The sequence below is a fragment of the Oryzias latipes genome, chromosome 21, assembly GCF_053564925.1.
Source record: "Oryzias latipes strain Hd-rR chromosome 21, Olatipes_Hd-rR_3.1".
In the NCBI taxonomy this organism is placed as follows: domain Eukaryota; kingdom Metazoa; phylum Chordata; class Actinopteri; order Beloniformes; family Adrianichthyidae; genus Oryzias; species Oryzias latipes.
Genome location: NC_136257.1, coordinates 24,312,662 through 24,331,490, shown reverse-complemented (window position 1 = coordinate 24,331,490; position 18,829 = coordinate 24,312,662). Strand labels below are relative to the sequence as shown.

The 18,829-nt window shown below is 37.1% G+C and overlaps 1 protein-coding gene across 2 annotated transcripts in view; it reads right to left on the bottom strand.

The window, feature by feature from the left end:
- The window catches only part of ubr3 (ubiquitin protein ligase E3 component n-recognin 3), a 37,150-nt gene extending 18,887 nt beyond the window's left edge, over positions 1-18,263 (bottom strand). The window contains exons 1-24 of one of the 2 annotated variants that reach the window (XM_023950541.2): positions 17,729-18,263; positions 16,370-16,509; positions 15,977-16,129; positions 15,715-15,867; positions 13,420-13,460; positions 13,129-13,195; positions 12,909-13,039; positions 12,503-12,731; positions 11,768-11,947; positions 11,086-11,219; positions 10,924-11,010; positions 10,758-10,823; positions 10,587-10,676; positions 10,360-10,488; positions 10,210-10,262; positions 9,973-10,106; positions 9,039-9,124; positions 8,803-8,944; positions 5,416-5,512; positions 4,570-4,711; positions 4,084-4,188; positions 3,100-3,270; positions 1,314-1,346; positions 99-544 (exon numbers count right to left, since the gene is read on the bottom strand). In XM_023950541.2, the coding sequence (XP_023806309.2) occupies positions 99-544; positions 1,314-1,346; positions 3,100-3,270; positions 4,084-4,188; positions 4,570-4,711; positions 5,416-5,512; positions 8,803-8,944; positions 9,039-9,124; positions 9,973-10,106; positions 10,210-10,262; positions 10,360-10,488; positions 10,587-10,676; positions 10,758-10,823; positions 10,924-11,010; positions 11,086-11,219; positions 11,768-11,947; positions 12,503-12,731; positions 12,909-13,039; positions 13,129-13,195; positions 13,420-13,460; positions 15,715-15,867; positions 15,977-16,129; positions 16,370-16,509; positions 17,729-18,207 (3,488 nt within the window). In that variant the 5' untranslated portion in view covers positions 18,208-18,263. The remainder of the gene's footprint in view (positions 1-98; positions 545-1,313; positions 1,347-3,099; positions 3,271-4,083; positions 4,189-4,569; positions 4,712-5,415; positions 5,513-8,802; positions 8,945-9,038; positions 9,125-9,972; positions 10,107-10,209; positions 10,263-10,359; positions 10,489-10,586; positions 10,677-10,757; positions 10,824-10,923; positions 11,011-11,085; positions 11,220-11,767; positions 11,948-12,502; positions 12,732-12,908; positions 13,040-13,128; positions 13,196-13,419; positions 13,461-15,714; positions 15,868-15,976; positions 16,130-16,369; positions 16,510-17,728) is intronic. The other variant, XM_023950542.2, reaches the window with a different exon arrangement.
- Positions 18,264-18,829: the final 566 nt, after the last annotated feature.

The window sequence follows — 18,829 nt, the reverse complement described above, 5'->3', positions numbered from 1 at the left end:
ATATTTTAATAGAAAAAATCAAAAAGGTATACCACTAAGCAAAATAATACAATCAGGCTAAAAATCCAACTTTAATTTGGAGAATGTGATTACAATACCTTTCTTCTTTATCCATGGTTTTCTTGTCAGTGGGACTGCTTTTTTTGGGCAGCACTGGAGGGAACAGCTTCCCACAAACGTCCTGAATGCTGCGCTTGATTTGGCAGCTGCGTGTGGCTGCTTTGCTGAGGATGCGCTCAATGGCTGTGATGCCGTCTCCGTGAGCAAGGCGGCCCGTGTCCGCATCGTCCAGCCAAGATGGCGACAGGGAGTTCTGCTTGGACGACATCTTCTGATGCAGCTTGATGAGGAGGGACAGCATGCTCTCTCGGATCTCCAGGATTTCGGTCACCAGTTGGGGGGGGGTGCCTGGTGGAACCCAACGTGTAGACGAGCTTTTAGGCCTCACAACCTGCGTGGCTTCTGTGTTGCTGCGGTTTATGATCTCCTGAAACTTTCTCCTGCGCTCTGCCACAAGACTGAATACCTGAGCTTCCCGCAGGTTCTGAAAAGAAAAAAAGAAAAAAGAAAAAGAAATGAACTGATGTGGTGAAGTGGTGTCTGCGTGTCCGCTTATTGGCTTTACCCTGGCAAAGTAGAAAAATCCAGAATCTAATTTGTTGCAGCTTTTAAAATAGTAAAACATCAAAAAACTGTAATGTGACATATTTACCAAAGCAACAGACTGCTAAAAAGAAGAACGTTTGTTATTAGCACAACATGACATTTTTATTTAAAAAAAAAAAAAAATCAAAATCAAAGTGCAAAGTGAATTTTTATCAATCAGGAATGTTTTTCATTATCATATTCAGACAACAACAATCCACACAGTAAACATTTCAGCTGACATTTCACTTCTGCTGATCTTACAGCAAACATATTGCTGTGGAAAATTGAGAGAAAAATCAACAGTCCCATTAAAGCCCGGACGCCAGCTGAAGGACTGCGGCGACCCGACCTGACAAAGAAGGACCTGAGCTGCGCTGTTAAATAAACATGCATCATACAGCCAAGTCAGGGTAACATCAATCATTCTGACATGTGGTTAAAAAGCATTTACCCCAAACCTGCATTTCACACATAATTAGTTTCAGCAGTCAACAGGGAGGGTAACTGCTGAAGCATGGCGATGTACATATGCTATAAAACACCAAGGCAGACCTTCTCTGAGATGCACAAACACATGCAGAAATGCTCTTTCACAGATCTAAAAATGCAGCCGTTATGATAAATAAAGTCATTAGACTTCAACAGAAACGGGTGCAGACAGCTACCTCTCTCCAATTTCCTGAAAGACGCCTGGAGTTCTGTCAAAGGAGTAAAATATAATAAAAGGAAATATTAACAAAGAGGCAAAGTGTCGAAAAAAACAAAATGTTAAGCCCGAGCAAAAACAAAGCTCATAAGGTCTGGAAAAAAAATTAAAAACATTCCAGCTTGTACATTACAACTTAAAGACCCACCCCAATGAAACCTTGTTTTTGCTGTTTCTAACATGTTCTGGAGGCCTTTTTCTGATGACGGAAGAGATTTTTAAAGAAAGATGAGCTCAAATTTTCATTTCTCAGTATTTCTTCATTCAAACTGCTGCGAATCAGGAGCAGACAAAAAAAAGTTATGTTCGAAAAAGAGCGTATTTGTGACGTAGAAAATACTCAGGGCAAGCCACAAGCTCTGAGGGGAAAAGGGGCGGGGTTGCTTTGCACCAACAGTCCTGCCCACAACTAAGCGGCATATTTCTAATTATTTACCATGTCCTACGACAGTGGTCTCCAACCTTTTTTAGGCCACTGACTGGTTTAATGTCATACAATATTTTCACGGCCCGGTCCGTACGGGGCCAAAGTTCGCGTTTAATATTTTTAAGCTTCCGTTTTCTGAAAAAATCTATTTTTCAAATTAAAATCCTATTACAAGAAATTTAGTTTAAGAAAATCTGAAGACATTAGTCGATTTTTTCTTACAGATAAAGATTAAATGAAACAAAGTAGTTGTTTTGTAGAAGTTGACAGTAAGAACTCAACCCAGTCTCAGATTGTCTGACTGGGCAAAAAGATTGATCATATTTTATTTTTTACATAAATCCTGATTCATTGTGTATGTTTTTCAACACAGATGAGCATTTTCTGTGCTAAAGTTTCTTAACAGATGCCGTCTGCCTAAGTCACCCGTGCTGAAGGCAAATTCATACATGGCCCTTTTAAAGTTTACACAAATCAGAAACAACTTCCACAAATCAGCAAATTTATTTTGTTAAATCTTCCTTCTCTGTGAAATGTTTGCGGCCAATTTAGACTTTGCGATGAAGATTTGCCCTTTAATGTCAAAATGGAGGCTTTTTTTAGGGATTTTCAGCGTTTCATTTAACACATGAAAAACGTGTGTCGTGTGACGGGGTAACAGAGGAAAACAAAAACACAGGAAAAGGGCATTTCACTGCTAGGAAGCAACTTTCAACTGTCAAGGATCAACTGTCGCAGAGATGCTGCAGTGCACAACACCATGGGAAACCACATTTCTTTTATTTTTCCTATCAGAAATAAGACCATGTTGTGAACATGTCAAATGACCAAAAGAAGGGTCAGTAAGTTAATGATTTGACGCAACAAAAGCTAATAACAAAATATAACCAGATTTCAAGTTGTTTAAGAAAGCAGCATAGCATATCATCAAGTAATAAATATGAAACTTTTGAGCAATAAAGCTTTTTTTATTAACCATGCAAGTATTCATTGATTTACTTTTAAAGACAAAAGCTAAAAGTTTTTAGCCAATTAAATGAGCATATATTAAGTACACAAAAGTTCTTTACTTAAAACCTTAACAGCAGACTTAGCTGACAAGTTAAATACTAATAATCCACCAAATGCACACAGACCCCACTGCAATGGGTTGCTGGGCGAACCATGAACCAGCCGTATTACTGCTGAATATTTACTATTAACCAAGAACTTTTAATCCAGAGTCTGAGACGCTGCCTGATAAAAATGAATTGATGAAAAATTTAAAAAAAAAAAAGAAACACCATTAAGTTAACATCCAGACTAAACTCTCACTTACTTGGCCATAAGATGCAGCTTCAGTGCTGGTGCTGGGGGGAGGCTCCCTCTTCACTTCAGGCGCCGTCTCAGGAACTCGAACTCTCACAAAGTTTATGACGTGGTGCAGGTTGGAGAGGAGATTGGTTCCAGGGAACCAGCTGTCATGGCAGTGCTCCTCAATGCAAGGCTCCTGCAGGAAGAACGTGTTGAATGACTTAGAAGATAAGACTTTGGGGTCAAGAAAGTATTTGTCAGTCACAGATTCTGAAGGTTCTACCACTAAAAAAGAAGAGTGAGGTCTTTAATATTCCTTATGGATACACTTTAACTGTAAGAGACAGAATGTAAAAATAAAATAATTGGATGCATGTGCACGTTCTCCTTTCTACAGACAAATCCATCCAGTGTAACTTAAAAGTTACACTGGATGTTTAAGTTTATTACAGAAGTTTAAGTTTATTACACCCCTAAGAATGCTCAGAGTTACACAGAACACTTTCCAAGATGGATTAAAAGCAGCGTCAAAAGACGAGAGGAATCAGAAAATTGTCTGCGATACTTCGGCTCATATTTGTGATGATAAATGACATAAAAGTCAGAACAATGTGGATAGCATGAGAAGACTGAGGTTGCTCTGAGAAATAGACAAATCCAATCTATTACCCTATTTTCAAGTAACCCAGGCAAGACATTAGAAAATCTAACTTAAACTTTTTTTATTGTCCTTGCATATCTGGATATAGCCAAAAAGAAAACAAATAAATAAAACAATTTGGCTCATATCATTTCGACCTGCAGAAATTTTGTTGGTAATGAAGAAAACACATTCAGTATTACACAACTTCATAAAATGAGTAATTCCTTTATCTGAAGGTTTAAGCTGAACAGTATCTATTTTTTGCCTCGTTTTAAAATAGAAATTGATCGTACCTGCTCATTAACGATTATCTATTGACTCTACTGCTTTGACCATATCGTACATGTGCGTATCAATGGACCTCACCTCATCTTCTTTGTTTTCTTGAAGCTGATTGTCCAAGCCCAGCTCAATCAGGTACAGCACCATGCAAAGAACGTGCTCAGACATATTCGGATGATCCATCCAAATCTAAATAAAAATAGATCAAACACTTTTAGTTAGTAATTTTAGGAGGAAGAAGTTATGTTAATTTAGTATTTACAGGCAATGTTACAGTTAAGTTGCTTTTAAAACAGTCTCACAAATGGTACCAACAAAAACCTGACAACTGTTCAACTATTCTTGAGAGATAAGTGAAGAAAAATAGCAAATAAAAAGAATTGGGGAAAGAAAAGAAAAAAAAAACTTTTTTACAATCCAAATAAAGACCAACTGCCAGCACACATATTCACAGGAGACCATTAAAATGCATTTCTGCTGGTTGTGCTCTACCTTATACTTAAATATAAATAAACAGAATTACACATATATTAAACATTAACCAACAAAAAGAGTTTTTTAAAATCTCACCTTGTAGAGAAGAGTGAAGATCACAATGTGCAGCGTCTTGCAGTGCAGCAGGCGGGTTAGACCTTTGTAACATGGATGCAGAGGGGTCCTCTCCTTGTAGGGGGGCCATGGGTTATCGGTATGAATGCCATACTGCTTCAAACTATACAACATCACAATAGGAAGACCAGAGTTCATAGAAAACAATGGTTTTACAGTTTTCTCTTTTAGTTAGAAGACCAAATGTTGTTCAAGAACATTAGCTGGGGACTGTGGCCACAAAAATTGAAAGTAATTAACTTTTTTTCTAAATTTATTTTTTTAATCAAAAATAGCTTCATAAAGACCTTTGAAGAAACAAAAAACCAAAAAAGTAAAAGCTTCAAAAGATGAGGATTTTGAAGCATTTCTACATTCAGTAAAGTTAAGGAAAGGTAGGTTTGTAAATCTATGGTGAATTTAACTGCTAAATTGTTTTCCCCTCAACAAAAATAAAACAGTTTCTAAGATGGAAGCTTTTTGTGAGGAAGATATTCAATAATACTATATTCCATGTTAAAATCTCTGCAACCTTGAAGAAAATTACCTGGTAACCATTTTTTTCCTCCTTCAAAGAAGTTTATAAAAGTTACATCAACAGAAAGATTTTCTTCAATTCTTATACAAGTTAAACTAAATGTCTTTTCTTGACACTTGCGTCAGTTTATACTTTCCTGTTATTCCATTGTAGAGGATGCCAAAGAGATTAAACTAAACCGCAAACTTTTTAATGCTCATTTAAAATGACTGCTGAGGGGGGACCAAAAAAAAGGAACTAAAATGGAGAAAATGTATTTGTAGGAAACACGGGGAGCAGGTTTGACTTACAATGCTGAGTATCTGTCCATTGCTGACTGGACATCACGCCGATAGACCGTTCTGAGAACCACCATGATGGGGTCAAATTCCTTCTCCCACACCTCAGCTGGTTAAGAAAAGATGGATTTAAGCTCAGAAAGTGTCCAATTCACACTTTTCTGCCCAGTTATAGAATTCTGTTTAAATGGAACAAGTCTGCCCCCATGTGGAGATTTGACATCACAAAGTGACTGATCATTTTTATTTTCCCCCATTCAGAATCAAATTCAATAACATGACCATGAGCTAACTTTCTAGACTTCTGTGCATTAACTAATATCTTTAAAATAAAATGGCTGAGACCTTTTATTAAGAATCCAACTTCAATCGGGAATTTCATACCAAATTTCCTTTTCTCCTAATTAGGAGGCATAAACTTTCTTTTATTTTGTAACTATAATGTGCAAAAGATCCCAATAAAACTTTCCTACTTCCATAAACAAATGTTACTTTCCTGGTCACTCATTTACAAACACAATTTTTCTCTGCACAGATACTACATATGGAATAACAAAGACATTTCATATAGACATAAATCTTTATTTTATCCATCTTGGTTTACTCAAAACATCCTTCTGGTCAATCAGCTGTTTGACTCAAACGGATCTTTGATGTCACATGAAGAACTCTGCCTCAAATATAGCATCAAAATACCTAAAACGGAGTTTAACACTGTTTTAAAAGCAATTTCAAAGTGTATAACTATGTTATTCAAAACTTTATTTCCAATTGACGCAATTAAAATAGAAATAGGTCAAATTTGTTTTTCTTCTTCACGTAACACAAATCGCCGTATACGCTGACTCTTTCAGAAGGATGTTGTTTCCATTCCCTATGTAGTTTCTTATTGGAATAATTTAGTTTACCAATTAGAATGGAAAAAGATCTAGAATCTACCAGCAAAATACATTTTAACCAGTAAAGTGAAAGAAATCTCATTTAAACTAATCCAAACTATATCTGCAAAGGTTCAAAGAAGATAATGATGTAACCTGCTCTTTTTGCCAAAAACACCCTGAAGATACTGTACATTTATTTTGGTCATGCCCCTTTTCCACTACTCTCTGATCTAAAGTTTGTAATTTCATTTCCGCCCACATTGACCCAAACTTTTGCCTGTACTTAGAACATGTTATGTTTGGCCTCACCCACTGTCCATCTCATAAAAAAAAACAATTACACAGTTAGGACCATAAATATTTGGACAGAGACGCATGATTCTCTCTAATTTAGTTACTGTACATTACCACAGTGAATTTTAAACAAAACAACTCAGATGCCATTGAAGTGCAGACTTTCAGCTTTTATTCCATGGGTTGAACCAAAAGATTGCATAAAAATGTGAAAAGCATTTTTTTTAAACACACTCCCTTGAAGGGGTTGACATAGGCCAGAAATTTGCACTGGCCCACAGGGCCAGTAGTTTTTGAAACTTACTGGCCCTGCCTGAAAGTTACTGGCCCGACACCGCGCATAGCGGGACCCGCCGCTCCGCAGGTGCTTGCAACTTTAGGGGGGTCCGGGGGCATGCCCCCCCGGAAACTTTTAATATGGTGCAATTTGGTGCATTCTGGTGACATCACTTATTTCTACACTTTTCAATGACTGAAAATAGAGCATATCAAACTTAAATCTGCTCTAGTCTGTTTCAGATGTTTTGAAGAGAGCACTGCAGTGTAGTAGGTAACACTAGTTCAGAAGTTTTCATTGTGCTTCTAACGGCAAATATCGCAATAAATCATAAACCTTAAATGTGTTAAAACAATCTAATGGCAGCTTGAACCATTTAACGAATCAAATAAATCCCTTAATGCATTTGACCAATCGGATGGACGCCTTCACATTGTTGACCAATCAGATGGAGCCCTGTTATGTTAGATGTTTGTAACCTATGTCAACGTGGGTCATTTGGAGTATAATTTTTAAACTGGGAATGGTTATTTGGTTATTTTGCTGTTTGTTTATATACCGCAAATTATATCGTTATCGCAATTTTAATCTCTGATATCGCATATCGCGAGTTTTCCTCATATTGTGCAGGTCTAACTGAGATCATTCAGCTAACTAGAAATACTTACTGCTTACAGTGTTGTAAAGAAAAACAAAATTAAGTAGTTTAACATTCTACTGCATTTGAGTCTGAGATTCAGGTATTTGGAGTTGCCTTTGATTCTTTGACATTCAGCTTAAAGCTTAGTGCATACAGTTTCATCTTCAATGCATTCATTAAATATCTTGCTGTCCATACTACTAATTATACCCACTACTCCATCCAAAATATTCCTATCTATTCCTGCCATGTCATCCACATCTCTGACATGCTTCAGTCTCTCTTCAGTGACGGTGTCGGATTTATAATCAAATGTAATAATAACCCACTGGCTTTTGCCTTCGTTGTTGCTGTTTAACATTGTTTTGTATTGAATTGTTACATTCAATAAAGTTTGAAAAAAAAAAGTAGTGAGCGCGTGGTGCTCGGCAGTGAAAGCCGCGCGCGCGCAGGCGGGAGAGAAGGATAAGTGATCAAAGGTTTCCCATAGAAACCCTTGAAGTCTGAACACAGGACTAGCAGAAAAACTAAATTATGAAGACGAGGTAAATCTACACGTTTTCGCAAAATTTACTTTATTGAAAAAGGTGAAGAATATATAAACCGTTAGATATTTTAGTGGCCCGAGCGGGCAAGTGAAAAGTAAAGTCTTGTGGTCCGCACTGCTCGAAAAACAGGACCGGGCCAGCGGACAAATGGCTATGTCGAGCCCTGGCCTTCATTTCATGGGCTCAAAATTAAAAAGAATGCGCCTCTGTCCAAATATTTATGGTCCTGACTGTACATCATTAACCTTGTATTATTTTTATGCAAGTGGCACATTCATAAATCCAAAGTTACAAATTTATCCCCCTCATTTTTCTATCTTTATCAATGAGTTCAAACAATACATGAACACAATAAGAAAGCCATTAAAACATTCGATCTGTGCGTCAGTATCAATGTCTTTGTATAAAATGTAATAATAACCCCCTGGTTTGTTCCTTTCTTGTTGCCGTTTTGCATTGTTGTGTATTGAATTGTTACATTTAATAAAGTTTGTAAAAAAAAAACTAAAAAAAAAAGATGACCATGAGCCTTTGAATAAATCGATTAACTAAACATGCTGCATTTATAATGTCAGCTTTAAAACAAAACTTAATACACTGATAATTTGTTTTTTTTTTAAGATACAATGAACGTAAACATGACAATTATCAAAAAAGGTTAAGATATGGTGTCTTGTTTTAATGTTTAAAAATTTTACAAAGTGATAAATGTCCACATGTTAAACAGATCTAAATATGTTTTCTTAATTACAGTCCTACCTTTGGGTGTGTACATGCCCTGCTGCATGGAGCCTCCCGGCTCAAACACGGGCGCTTTAAAGTCCGCCACCGCCGACAGCATATCCTCAAAGCTGCAGCTGCCTGGTACGACGCCGCTCTTTGGGTTAGGATTCTCAGGAATCTAGGAAAGCATTCTTAAGGAAAAAGTGGTCGCAACAGAATGCGGTTGATCGCTGGTGTATTAGGATTATTGTGAATGAAGTAGAGAAGGATACAAGATCTAAGAGGGCACTGTGAGTACGATCATTCATACACAACTGAGAGACCATCTCAGCTCGAAGGATCTCATCGTCTGTCATTCCTGGAAGGAAAATGAAAGGCAGTGAGTAAACCGACAAAGCGTTTATTTTGCACAACAAGAAAAGTGACAAAAACAAAACTTAAAACTCCACATATATAAATAAATAAATAAATCAAACAGTGCAGACTCTGTACAGCAGGAAAGCAGAACTTCCAGAGTTTGTTTGCTCTGAGCTAAACAAACAAAATTGAAAAATTCAATGTCACTTTAATAAAGAATTGTCAATTTAGGCCAAAAACTGTAATCCATTCACATGCCACATTTTTTCTACATTTTTAAAAAGAACATACCCAGTTGTATCTGGATTTTTGAGAGAGAAGTCAGAAACCTGACATTTCTTTGTCAATACTCTTCCTGCTCCAAAAATGTTTCAATGAAGACAGTCCTGTACGAAGTTGTCTTCTCCCTGCAGGGGTCGCCACAGCAAATCAGATTCCTCTCTCTAACCCTGTCTTATGCGTCCTCTTCTAACACCAGCTACTTTCATGTCTTCATTCACTGTATAAACCTCCTCTCTGGTCTTCCTCTAGTCTAGACCCCTTCCATGGCAGTTCCAGACTCAGCATCTTTCTACCACTATATTCACCGTCCGTCCTCTGGACGTGTATGAACCATCTCAGTCTGGCATCTCTGACTTTGTCTCCAAAACCTCTAACAAACAGAGCCCTGTATGAAATAAGAACGCAAATTTTGTTCAAAGAAAAGAATTCTACAAAAACGTTAGGATTCTCACAGCTGAGGAAAAAAACAGAGTCAACAACAACGAGGTTTGCAGTAAATAAATCATGTAAGAGTAATAATAGTCGGTACTATCGTAGACATGAAACAAAAACTTTCATAAAACTTACCAAGATGGATGCGGAGGCTCGTCAGGATAACAAGAAAAGTGAGCGCTCCCTCCAACATGGGTCTTTCCTGCTCGGAATCCAACACAGCATTCTGGTGCTGAGACGCCATAGTTAGGAGGTCGACCACTTTAAATCTGTCAAATGGAAAAATAAAAAGAGTATTGTGTGAAGCGGTAAAATGTTGAAACAAGAAATGCTGCATGCAGCAGGATTTAACGGAAAAAGAGAATTCAAGACCTCTCAAAAACACTTGAGATAAAGTAGTCGGGATCAAGTCTTGAGGCGCAAACCTAAATGAACAAGCAGAAAAGAAGAGTTTTCAAATGAAACAGGAAAAAACTATCATTAATGTAATGTAAATGTAATCTGAGATGGTGCACGTCTAACCTGAAGCAGATAAATGTCTGGGTCAATCATGGAGTTGCAAAAGTGCGACTGTACATAAGTCATAGCCTGTCCTTTGATCTGCAGACCATTTCTGACCCACATGTTGCTGTGGATTTCAGACAAACTTGCCTAAAGTCACACAGAAAATCGTTTTTAAAAATAACAAGCTGTAACATCTTACGCAAATGAAAAGGTCAATGCAATTTTTCAGCCTAGTAGTAATGTACCTGTATTTGGAGTGGATGCACCATGATCTTCATAAGCATCTCTTGGTCGGGCAGAAGGCTGTCCAAATCCAAGCCTTGACATTTTACAGCCTAAAATTTTTTTCCATTGAACTTTAGAGCAGAAATGTACAAAATATACAACAAATGAAGAGATAAACTCATGTGACATACCCTACTGAGGAACATGGCGTAGTAGCGATGAAGTGGGAGATGAAATGTTACTTGATTTGAAGCAGGCTATAAGAGATTAAAAACAAGTTATAAACAAAAAATAAAATAAAAAAAGAAAAGCTTTAGGAAACAAAAACTGATCATAAAAACAGTAGCTGAAATGTACCTCATCAATAAAGCCAATGGCATCAAACCAGATCTGCAGGGTCTCCAAACAGTAGCGAACCACCGTTCTTGTGTATTCCTGTGTCTCCTGAGCATACAGAAAAAGTACATTTAAATGTTAAAATGATGTGTTAACAAGAGTAAGTGTAAAGCTAGAACTTACTTTGACTTTGCAGTGTGTTAGGAGGCCCCACATAGGCTGTGCACAGGCCTCAAGCTCTGCTGCAAAGGCTGCATAGTATGTCTGAGACTCAAACTCCACATGTTCATTCAACTCTCGCTTATTCAGATTCATACCTGCAACAAAAAAATGTGACTTTAGAGGACAGGTGGATCGTGTTTTACAAAGCTTATCCACAGTCCAAAACACTTAATCTCAATATTACCCTTAACATGATATCAGATAATGCCAAGCTCATTTTTCTGATGGACATTTCTAGAAAATTAAGCTTAGAAATGCATTTCTGAGCATTTCTGGATTAAAATTGTTGAGAATCCGGGGCAGACAGAGAAATGCTGTTTGAAAAGTAGCTCAATGGTGACATAGAAAAGCTGCTGGGCTGGCCACATCCAAACTCCACAACAGGGAGGGGAAGGGGTTGCTCCACGCCAATGATCCCACAACTCAGAGGCGAATTTCTAATAAACTTCTGCCGCTCTGCAGAAACTATGTTAGAAAATGACCCGGGTGTTTTGATTTTGGATGAAAACATAATTAAAAGACCAAAACACTATAAAAACAGATTTTAAAAAAATTATTGGAGAGGGACTTTAGCCCTTCAACAGAGTTGAGGCTTCCAATAATACTGTAGTAGATTCAAAGAACCAATCTAAGACAGACTTACCTTGAAAAAATGAGACAAAGCTCATCCACAGCATTAGCAGGGAGTGATCCTCCAGGAACTTTTTTGCTACACTTTGGTGTGAAAGAATGTTAATAAAATCACTAACTAGGGGCCAGTAGGTGTTGTTTTTCAACAGCGCTTCACTGCAGTTCACCACAACGTGACGATTGTTCTCTTCATCTAACAGAAAAAAAATAAACAAAAACACCAAATTCATATTTTAAATGTGTTTTAAAACATGTAAAAAAAAATTCCTCAAAGTTACAGACCCTCCAGTTGAAAACAATGAAATTACATTTTTTAATGTACAATCAAGAGCCAACCAAAATGATCATCTTTCACTTTTTTTGTATTTGGAATGCAGGGAGCTGTTTTGTTCTTTTTGCACAGACCTAACATAGATAATACAAAAATAATACTAGAAATATGTCAAAAAGTATTACAGTTACAGTAGCTACATTTTCTTTTAAGATAAAAAATCTGTCAATGGGGTAAGAAAAATGGACTAACCAAGAATTGTTAGGTTTTGTTAAACTCAGATTATTTTGCTATTGAAAAGCTTTTTTGATAAGAATATTTTTTCTTGAAACAAGGATCTATTAACTTTCTCAAGAATCAGTTTTTGCAGCGCAATTATTCTAGCCATCAACCAAGTGTTTAGCTTTTTACAAAGCAATTTCAAAAAGCCTGCAAATGCTAGTAGACAAAATAGATCCACACTTCCAGGTGACGTACCTTGAAGTTCACTTTTAATAAGACAACTTTCCATCATGTAGAGGAGGACTGTGACCATGATATCCAGCAGCTGACACTCCTCCGTCATGTGTCTGGCCAGCTCCTCGTTGCTGAACAGCTGCACGCTGATGTGAACGATGCGGTTGGACATCGTATCGGATTCGTGGCTCTTCATCAGTGTTTTCATGATGAAGGCGTAATGCTGAACAAACGTTTTGGTGAAGGTGATCTGCCAAGGACAAAGAAGATTCACCACAAGCTTGTTTTTGCATCTTGTATTACATCCTTAAGCAACAGGTAAATCAATATATAACAAAATGAATGAGTATAATCTACGTAACAACAAAACACACCCACCCAAATGCAGTAAAAGACCCAATTAATTTGAACATGGAAGAAAAAGTACCTTGTAATCTTGATCTGGCAACATGTTTAATAGGAAAGTGACCATTTTCTGAGGAAACTCATATTTTATCGTCCAAAAGAGCAATTCTTCCAGAAAGCACTTATGCTTTAGTGATTCGATAATGCAAGGATCTGAAGGGGTAGATGAGAAAAAGAAATTCTAGACAGAAAATTCATTTCAGTTTCTATATTAGTATCTTAGTTCCACTTTTAGTTTATACCTTTGGTATTGCAACTCAGCTTTACCCTCTTCCTCTGGCCAACAGACTGTCCTCCATCTTGATCCTCCTGGAGAAACAAAACTTAATTACACAACATTTAAGGAAAGCAAAAAAAAAAAAGAAATAACTCCTGACTTTGAATACATCAAAATCAGAACATGGTAAGAGTTTTTTTTAAGAGTTCACATAAAAATAATGAAAACAGTTACAGAAGAGACAAAGCTAACCAAACCATTTCAAAATAATAATGTTGATTTTTTTGAAGAAAATAAAGATTTTAGTACGACAAACCTCTTTGCAGGACTCATCTGGGCTCCCTGGTACAGTGGATCCTGAAGAAAAAAAAAATATTGTTAAATTCATAACAACCAATTCATCCCCATCCTTTCCTCACGTCACTGAACGCACTCAAGTAGAACAACGTCAGGTTTTAGTGTGAATCAGCAAGTGATACACATGGTTTCTGTGTTATTTTACAACATATATTCTTTGATTATGTGCTCACATCTTTAGTTGTACAACTGTAAATGTTTTACATATTTATTCTTTCTTCATTTTTTCATTATTTTCCTTGGCTGTACCCAAATTTGTTGGTTTTTCACAGGAAAAGAAAATTTTGCAGGTAGATTTTTTTTCTTTCTGATTGTAACCTCCATGTAATGATCACTGCATTACAGCCAGGGGGGGATTTATTCATCTTTAATCATTAACATTTTGTTTAAAAATTGAAGAAGACACAGTAGCTTAAGCTGTAAAGACTTTTAATGACAGAGGAGCTCTGCTCAGGAGAGGCTGCAAGTTCATGGTAACTGGTGACTAATGAGAGTTTCACAATGCTTAATGGAAAAGTTTGTGGCATGTTAAACTGTGTTGAAATCTTTTCGGCAGTACTGCCTAACTCCGGCTCAAGAGGTCCCGCCTTGCTTGTGTCCCAGGTCAGGAAGACACAGCAGTAGATGGATAAAAGTGAAATTATTATTTGACAAAACCTGCGATTGACTTGGGGTTTTTGTAATATTGTGCCTCCTTACAACCATTGGTCTCCAAATTGATTGGCTGCATCTGTCGGAAAAAAGACAAAGTCTGCCTGGTGTGACCTACATAAACCTTTAAACCTTTTATGCTGCAGCCCTCTTGCCATGGCTTACTCGAGGCTGGTCCAGGATACATCAGAACTTTAGGTTGAGGAGTTTTGTAAGTATCGTTTATTTTTATTATACAGAGATCGCTGCCGTGCAGTAGAGGCTTCATTTAATTCTTGTTAGTCCCTTTAGGAAACCAATGGGATGTCCACTGGGGCTGTACCTTGTATAAAGCAGACAAGGGATGTCTGGTTTGGACTTACCTTTCTCTCTGGAGGTCACACAGAGATTAAACTCTTTGGGGAGTCCCTTGGAGATCTTGTGATCTTAAAACAGTTTGGATCATGATCCAACAGCTGTTTGAAAAATGCTGTTATGCTATTTAATTTGACTCAAACTGTGCCGTTTGGCTGCAATCTGTCTGGATAATGGGCATATTGATGTCTAAAAAAAAATTCTCAACTTCAGCTGAAGGTTCCTATTTTGAATGCAAAATATTCAACCTGCTGTGAGTTCAGAAAAGTCAAATATTATATGAAAGATTTACAAACAATAGAACTGTAGCTGAATTTAGTCTTTAGTAAGGTTCAGATAACGTGTAGTGACATTTTTTGGTGTGGGATGTGTGTGTAGCGTTGCATAACCGATGACATTCTAACTTGGTAGACTGAAAGTGGATACTACTACGACCTGGCAGAAGAGCTATGAATCTTACATATACGATGGAATTGAGCCTGTTGACAGTAAAGACCTACAGAAAATTCAAATTCATATGCAACAAATTCTGCTGCAATTCTACAAGAAAACTTGAGGCATGGGAAACAGTCACAATCTGCATAGAACCACAGGCAAGGTCAGTGTCCACAGTGTCCAGAAAGAACTGATCAGTGGTGACCCTACTCGAGAGTCCACTGTGACTCATCCGGGCAGTCAAGAGTCTAACAACACAAAAATAACACAATTTTTTTTTTTTTTAATCTGTGTCAATAATTCAGCTATAGAAAAGAAGCTGTACAAAAAAAATGCAGACCGATAAGCAGAACTCTTTGTTGTGTTACACCTGTTGTTGAATTAACAAACTAATTATAAAAAGAATATCAAACACAGGAATTGTTTTTAACTTCATTTACCTAGGTAAATCAAAGAAAACCGTCATTTTGTAATGTAATTTCATTTCCTCATAGCGTTCAGCAAACTAAAGAAAGCCCGCTACATTTGCTTTTATGAGCCCGAGGTGTTTCCCTGAAGCCTCGTCTATCAGCATCTATGCGAGTGTTAATTTATCTATTCAACAATCCTAAAAAATATGCAGTAATTTCGACTGTGGAAGATGTTAACTATCATGCTTGTCATTTGGTAACAAATAAAACTTTACTGTCATTGAATATTGCAAAAAGAAAAAATCCGAAGAACAAAAATATCTGACTAAAGTGTCTCCACAGCTGCATAAAACAAGCAACTATATTTATGACTTTTGTTTTAAAAACAGGACTTATAGTCTTACCCATCAAGACCACTGCTCCTGCACCTCCGTCTGCTCCATCAGTGACTTCAGCAGCCCCTAGAGTTTTCTCCTCAACAGATACCAGACCAGAGTTCTTCAGTGCTGATAAATACTTTTCATAGTTCTTCTTCGCATACAAATTGTCCTCTTGGCCTTGAACAGTGGAAGAAAAAACCCAAAGGAAACAATTTTTCTATTAAACCGGAAAAATAATACCTCCATCTACGAGAATTCTTATATTAGACAAAAAAATGCTCGTTACCCATGCTAAGATCCATAAATGTCTGCTGATTGGTCAGGATCTTTGTCAGTACAGTCCTCATGGCTCCTCCCATCTTTGTGAGTTCTTCCAAGAAGGAGATCTGAGGTTCCAGCTGTTGCAGGACCTTCTGTAGATCTCTTTCAGTGGAGGAGTCTGGTAAGCCAAGATAACCGATACAAGTCACAAGACCAAACACTTAATTAGATGTAAACACTTTTTGCAACATGGGTATCACTTGTGTACAGATGTGGTTTTGCAAGAAAATATTTTGATGTTTTGGAATGTTGTGTAAATGCATCGTGCCTGCAAACATTTTATATATATTTATTTAAAAAAAATGAAAGTGATGTTTTTGTGCTTTTTAGAGAAAAACAATGATATCAAAGTTTTCACCTTGCTCCACATATCCATCTCTCAGATACTGTATGATAAACAGGATAAAGCGAGGAAGAACCATCTCAGACATTAGGAGAAGATCGCAGGGTATTGAAGGAACATTTTCCCCCGTCTTCAACCGATGCCGTCTGCAAAACCTGGCGAGATAAAAAAGAAATTAGAAAAAAGAAAGCATACAAATGTGCCAAGGCTGTATTTTCAGCAAGCACTATTGTTGAAATTAACTGAAAATGCCTTAAGAATAAACATTTGCTATTTAGCAACATTTCAGCCAAACTAATTGAACGAGTTTGACTTAATTTCATAAATTAATGCACTTTCCATGACCAAAATTTTAACTTGACAACTATCACGTGCCGTTCATATGATCATAATGAGATGAAAATGTAAAAAACTGAAAAATGACTAGATGATTGCTGTTGGTGTCCTGCTTTTGATGTTTTTAAAATATTATTTTAACCCCAGATTTAAACTATCATAAACATAGGAAAAAGGCAGAATGCTGGATTTGAAAGCAACCCAAAACAAAAAAACCTTGTGATTACAAATGGTAAAATTATGCATTTTCTTCCTTAAAATATGTTTAGATTTTGTTTTAATATATATTTAAATTTCATTTTTACTTTTTTTTTAACCCCAACTTCTATATATTCTTGTAAAACATTGGAGAGCATCACAATTTTCATTTTGAATCCTGGTTCTGATTCTGAAAACATTTTTCCCTCCAACTCCATAGGATGACGTCAACAACAACAAGAAATAAATAAAAATTAAATAAAGCTTGATTTTATTGGTAGTCAAAGCTAAATCACTTCTTAAAAGGCAACTCACCTGACCACACAACAGACCTCCTCTAGGTCAACTTAATATTGCTACTCTAGTGTCATATGACAATTTATTGAAAGTTCACCACAGATATAGCATCATAAATGTGACATGACATGCATATCGTCTAAACATTTTGCAACAGCGCTGTTCTCTGATGTGTGCGTTGTTGTATTTTTTAATTTTATTTTTAACGGGAGAGAGATAAAAGTGTGAAACATGGTAATGAAATCTAACAGCAACCACACTAAAAATTCTTACTCGAGTGAAGCATCCATTTATAATTTCTCTCCGACAGGCGGAAAAGGAAAGATGACAGGGTAATCTTAATCCCATTCTAAGAATTGGTTAGTATTTAGTAGAAAAAAAAGTTTTATCGCAAAATTCACATAGGAATACAAATAGATCGATGACAAGCACGCTGATTTGTATATTTTAAGCAACTGCTACAGCAGAACGCCTGTCAAATGGATTCGTGCTAGCCCTTAGCTAGCATTGCTTGCTAAGGGCTAGCAGGTAGCTTGGACTTACCCACTGTCTCGCATGACATTACCGTCTCCACAGTCACAGGCCCCGCCAGCCTGACTCCTGAACATATTAAAGTCATGGCTTGTGTGGTCTCCATTATTAAAACACTCAGCGCACAGTGACATGCACGGAGAAATCCCACAGGTCCGGCATCGGTACGCCACAAAATTAGCCGTCCAAACCAGACCGCAAAGAGTCGCGTTGTCATAGGAGCGGACGGTTTTGCAGAACTCCTCGAAACCTTCGCCTCCTGCAATCAGACATTTACACCAGTCCAGAGCTTCTGTGTCCGACGCTGGTTTTTCGGGATTCAAAACAACGTCAAGAAGCTCCTGAAGTTGTTGAAGCCCAGTGCTATTGTCAGTTCGGTTTAAGTCTGCCTTCAACTTGGCGGCAGTAGCTCTCTTGTCCCGGCGCAGCAACGATGCCGCCATCATGCACTCTGGCTTGTTGTTCACAAATTTATTTTTGTTGTCTTGCATCCATGATCTCGCGATATCTCGCGATAAGATTCGTCACGTCGCCTTAGTATGCTACATAATTAGTTTTAAACGCAAACATGTGAATACATGGGATTTTTTTCGGACTGAATCTTTTCTTTGGAACAGTAAAAATCCACCTGATGTCTGTTCAGACACAGTCGCATGCACTGTTTGGTTCAAGTGCAGGTTGACCACCCACATGACTGTTGCATCACCATGTTTTTAATGACCATTGTAAATTGAAATCCAGTTTGTTTGATTAGTTTAGGAAATAAGCTATAACAGTCATTTTTCTTTGGTGATTATTGAAACGTCTATCTTTTCTCATTATTCTAAGTAATTGCTGTTATTTCCCTATTCCAGTTTTTTCTATGTGTCTCTTGTAACTCCTTTAATTCTCTTTCTCAAAAGGTTTTACCTTTTGCCTGGCCACAGTTGAAAAATACGTTTTTTTCCTCAATCTGCCTAAATAAATAAAGGTTAAATAAACTAATAAAATACATGTCTGGAAAATTGCTAAACATTCATAAATTGCTATTTAAACATCAATATTCCACATTGATATGGTTGCTTTATGATTAAGATTTCCCATGATGCTCATCTGTGGGTCCTCTATCCTGTG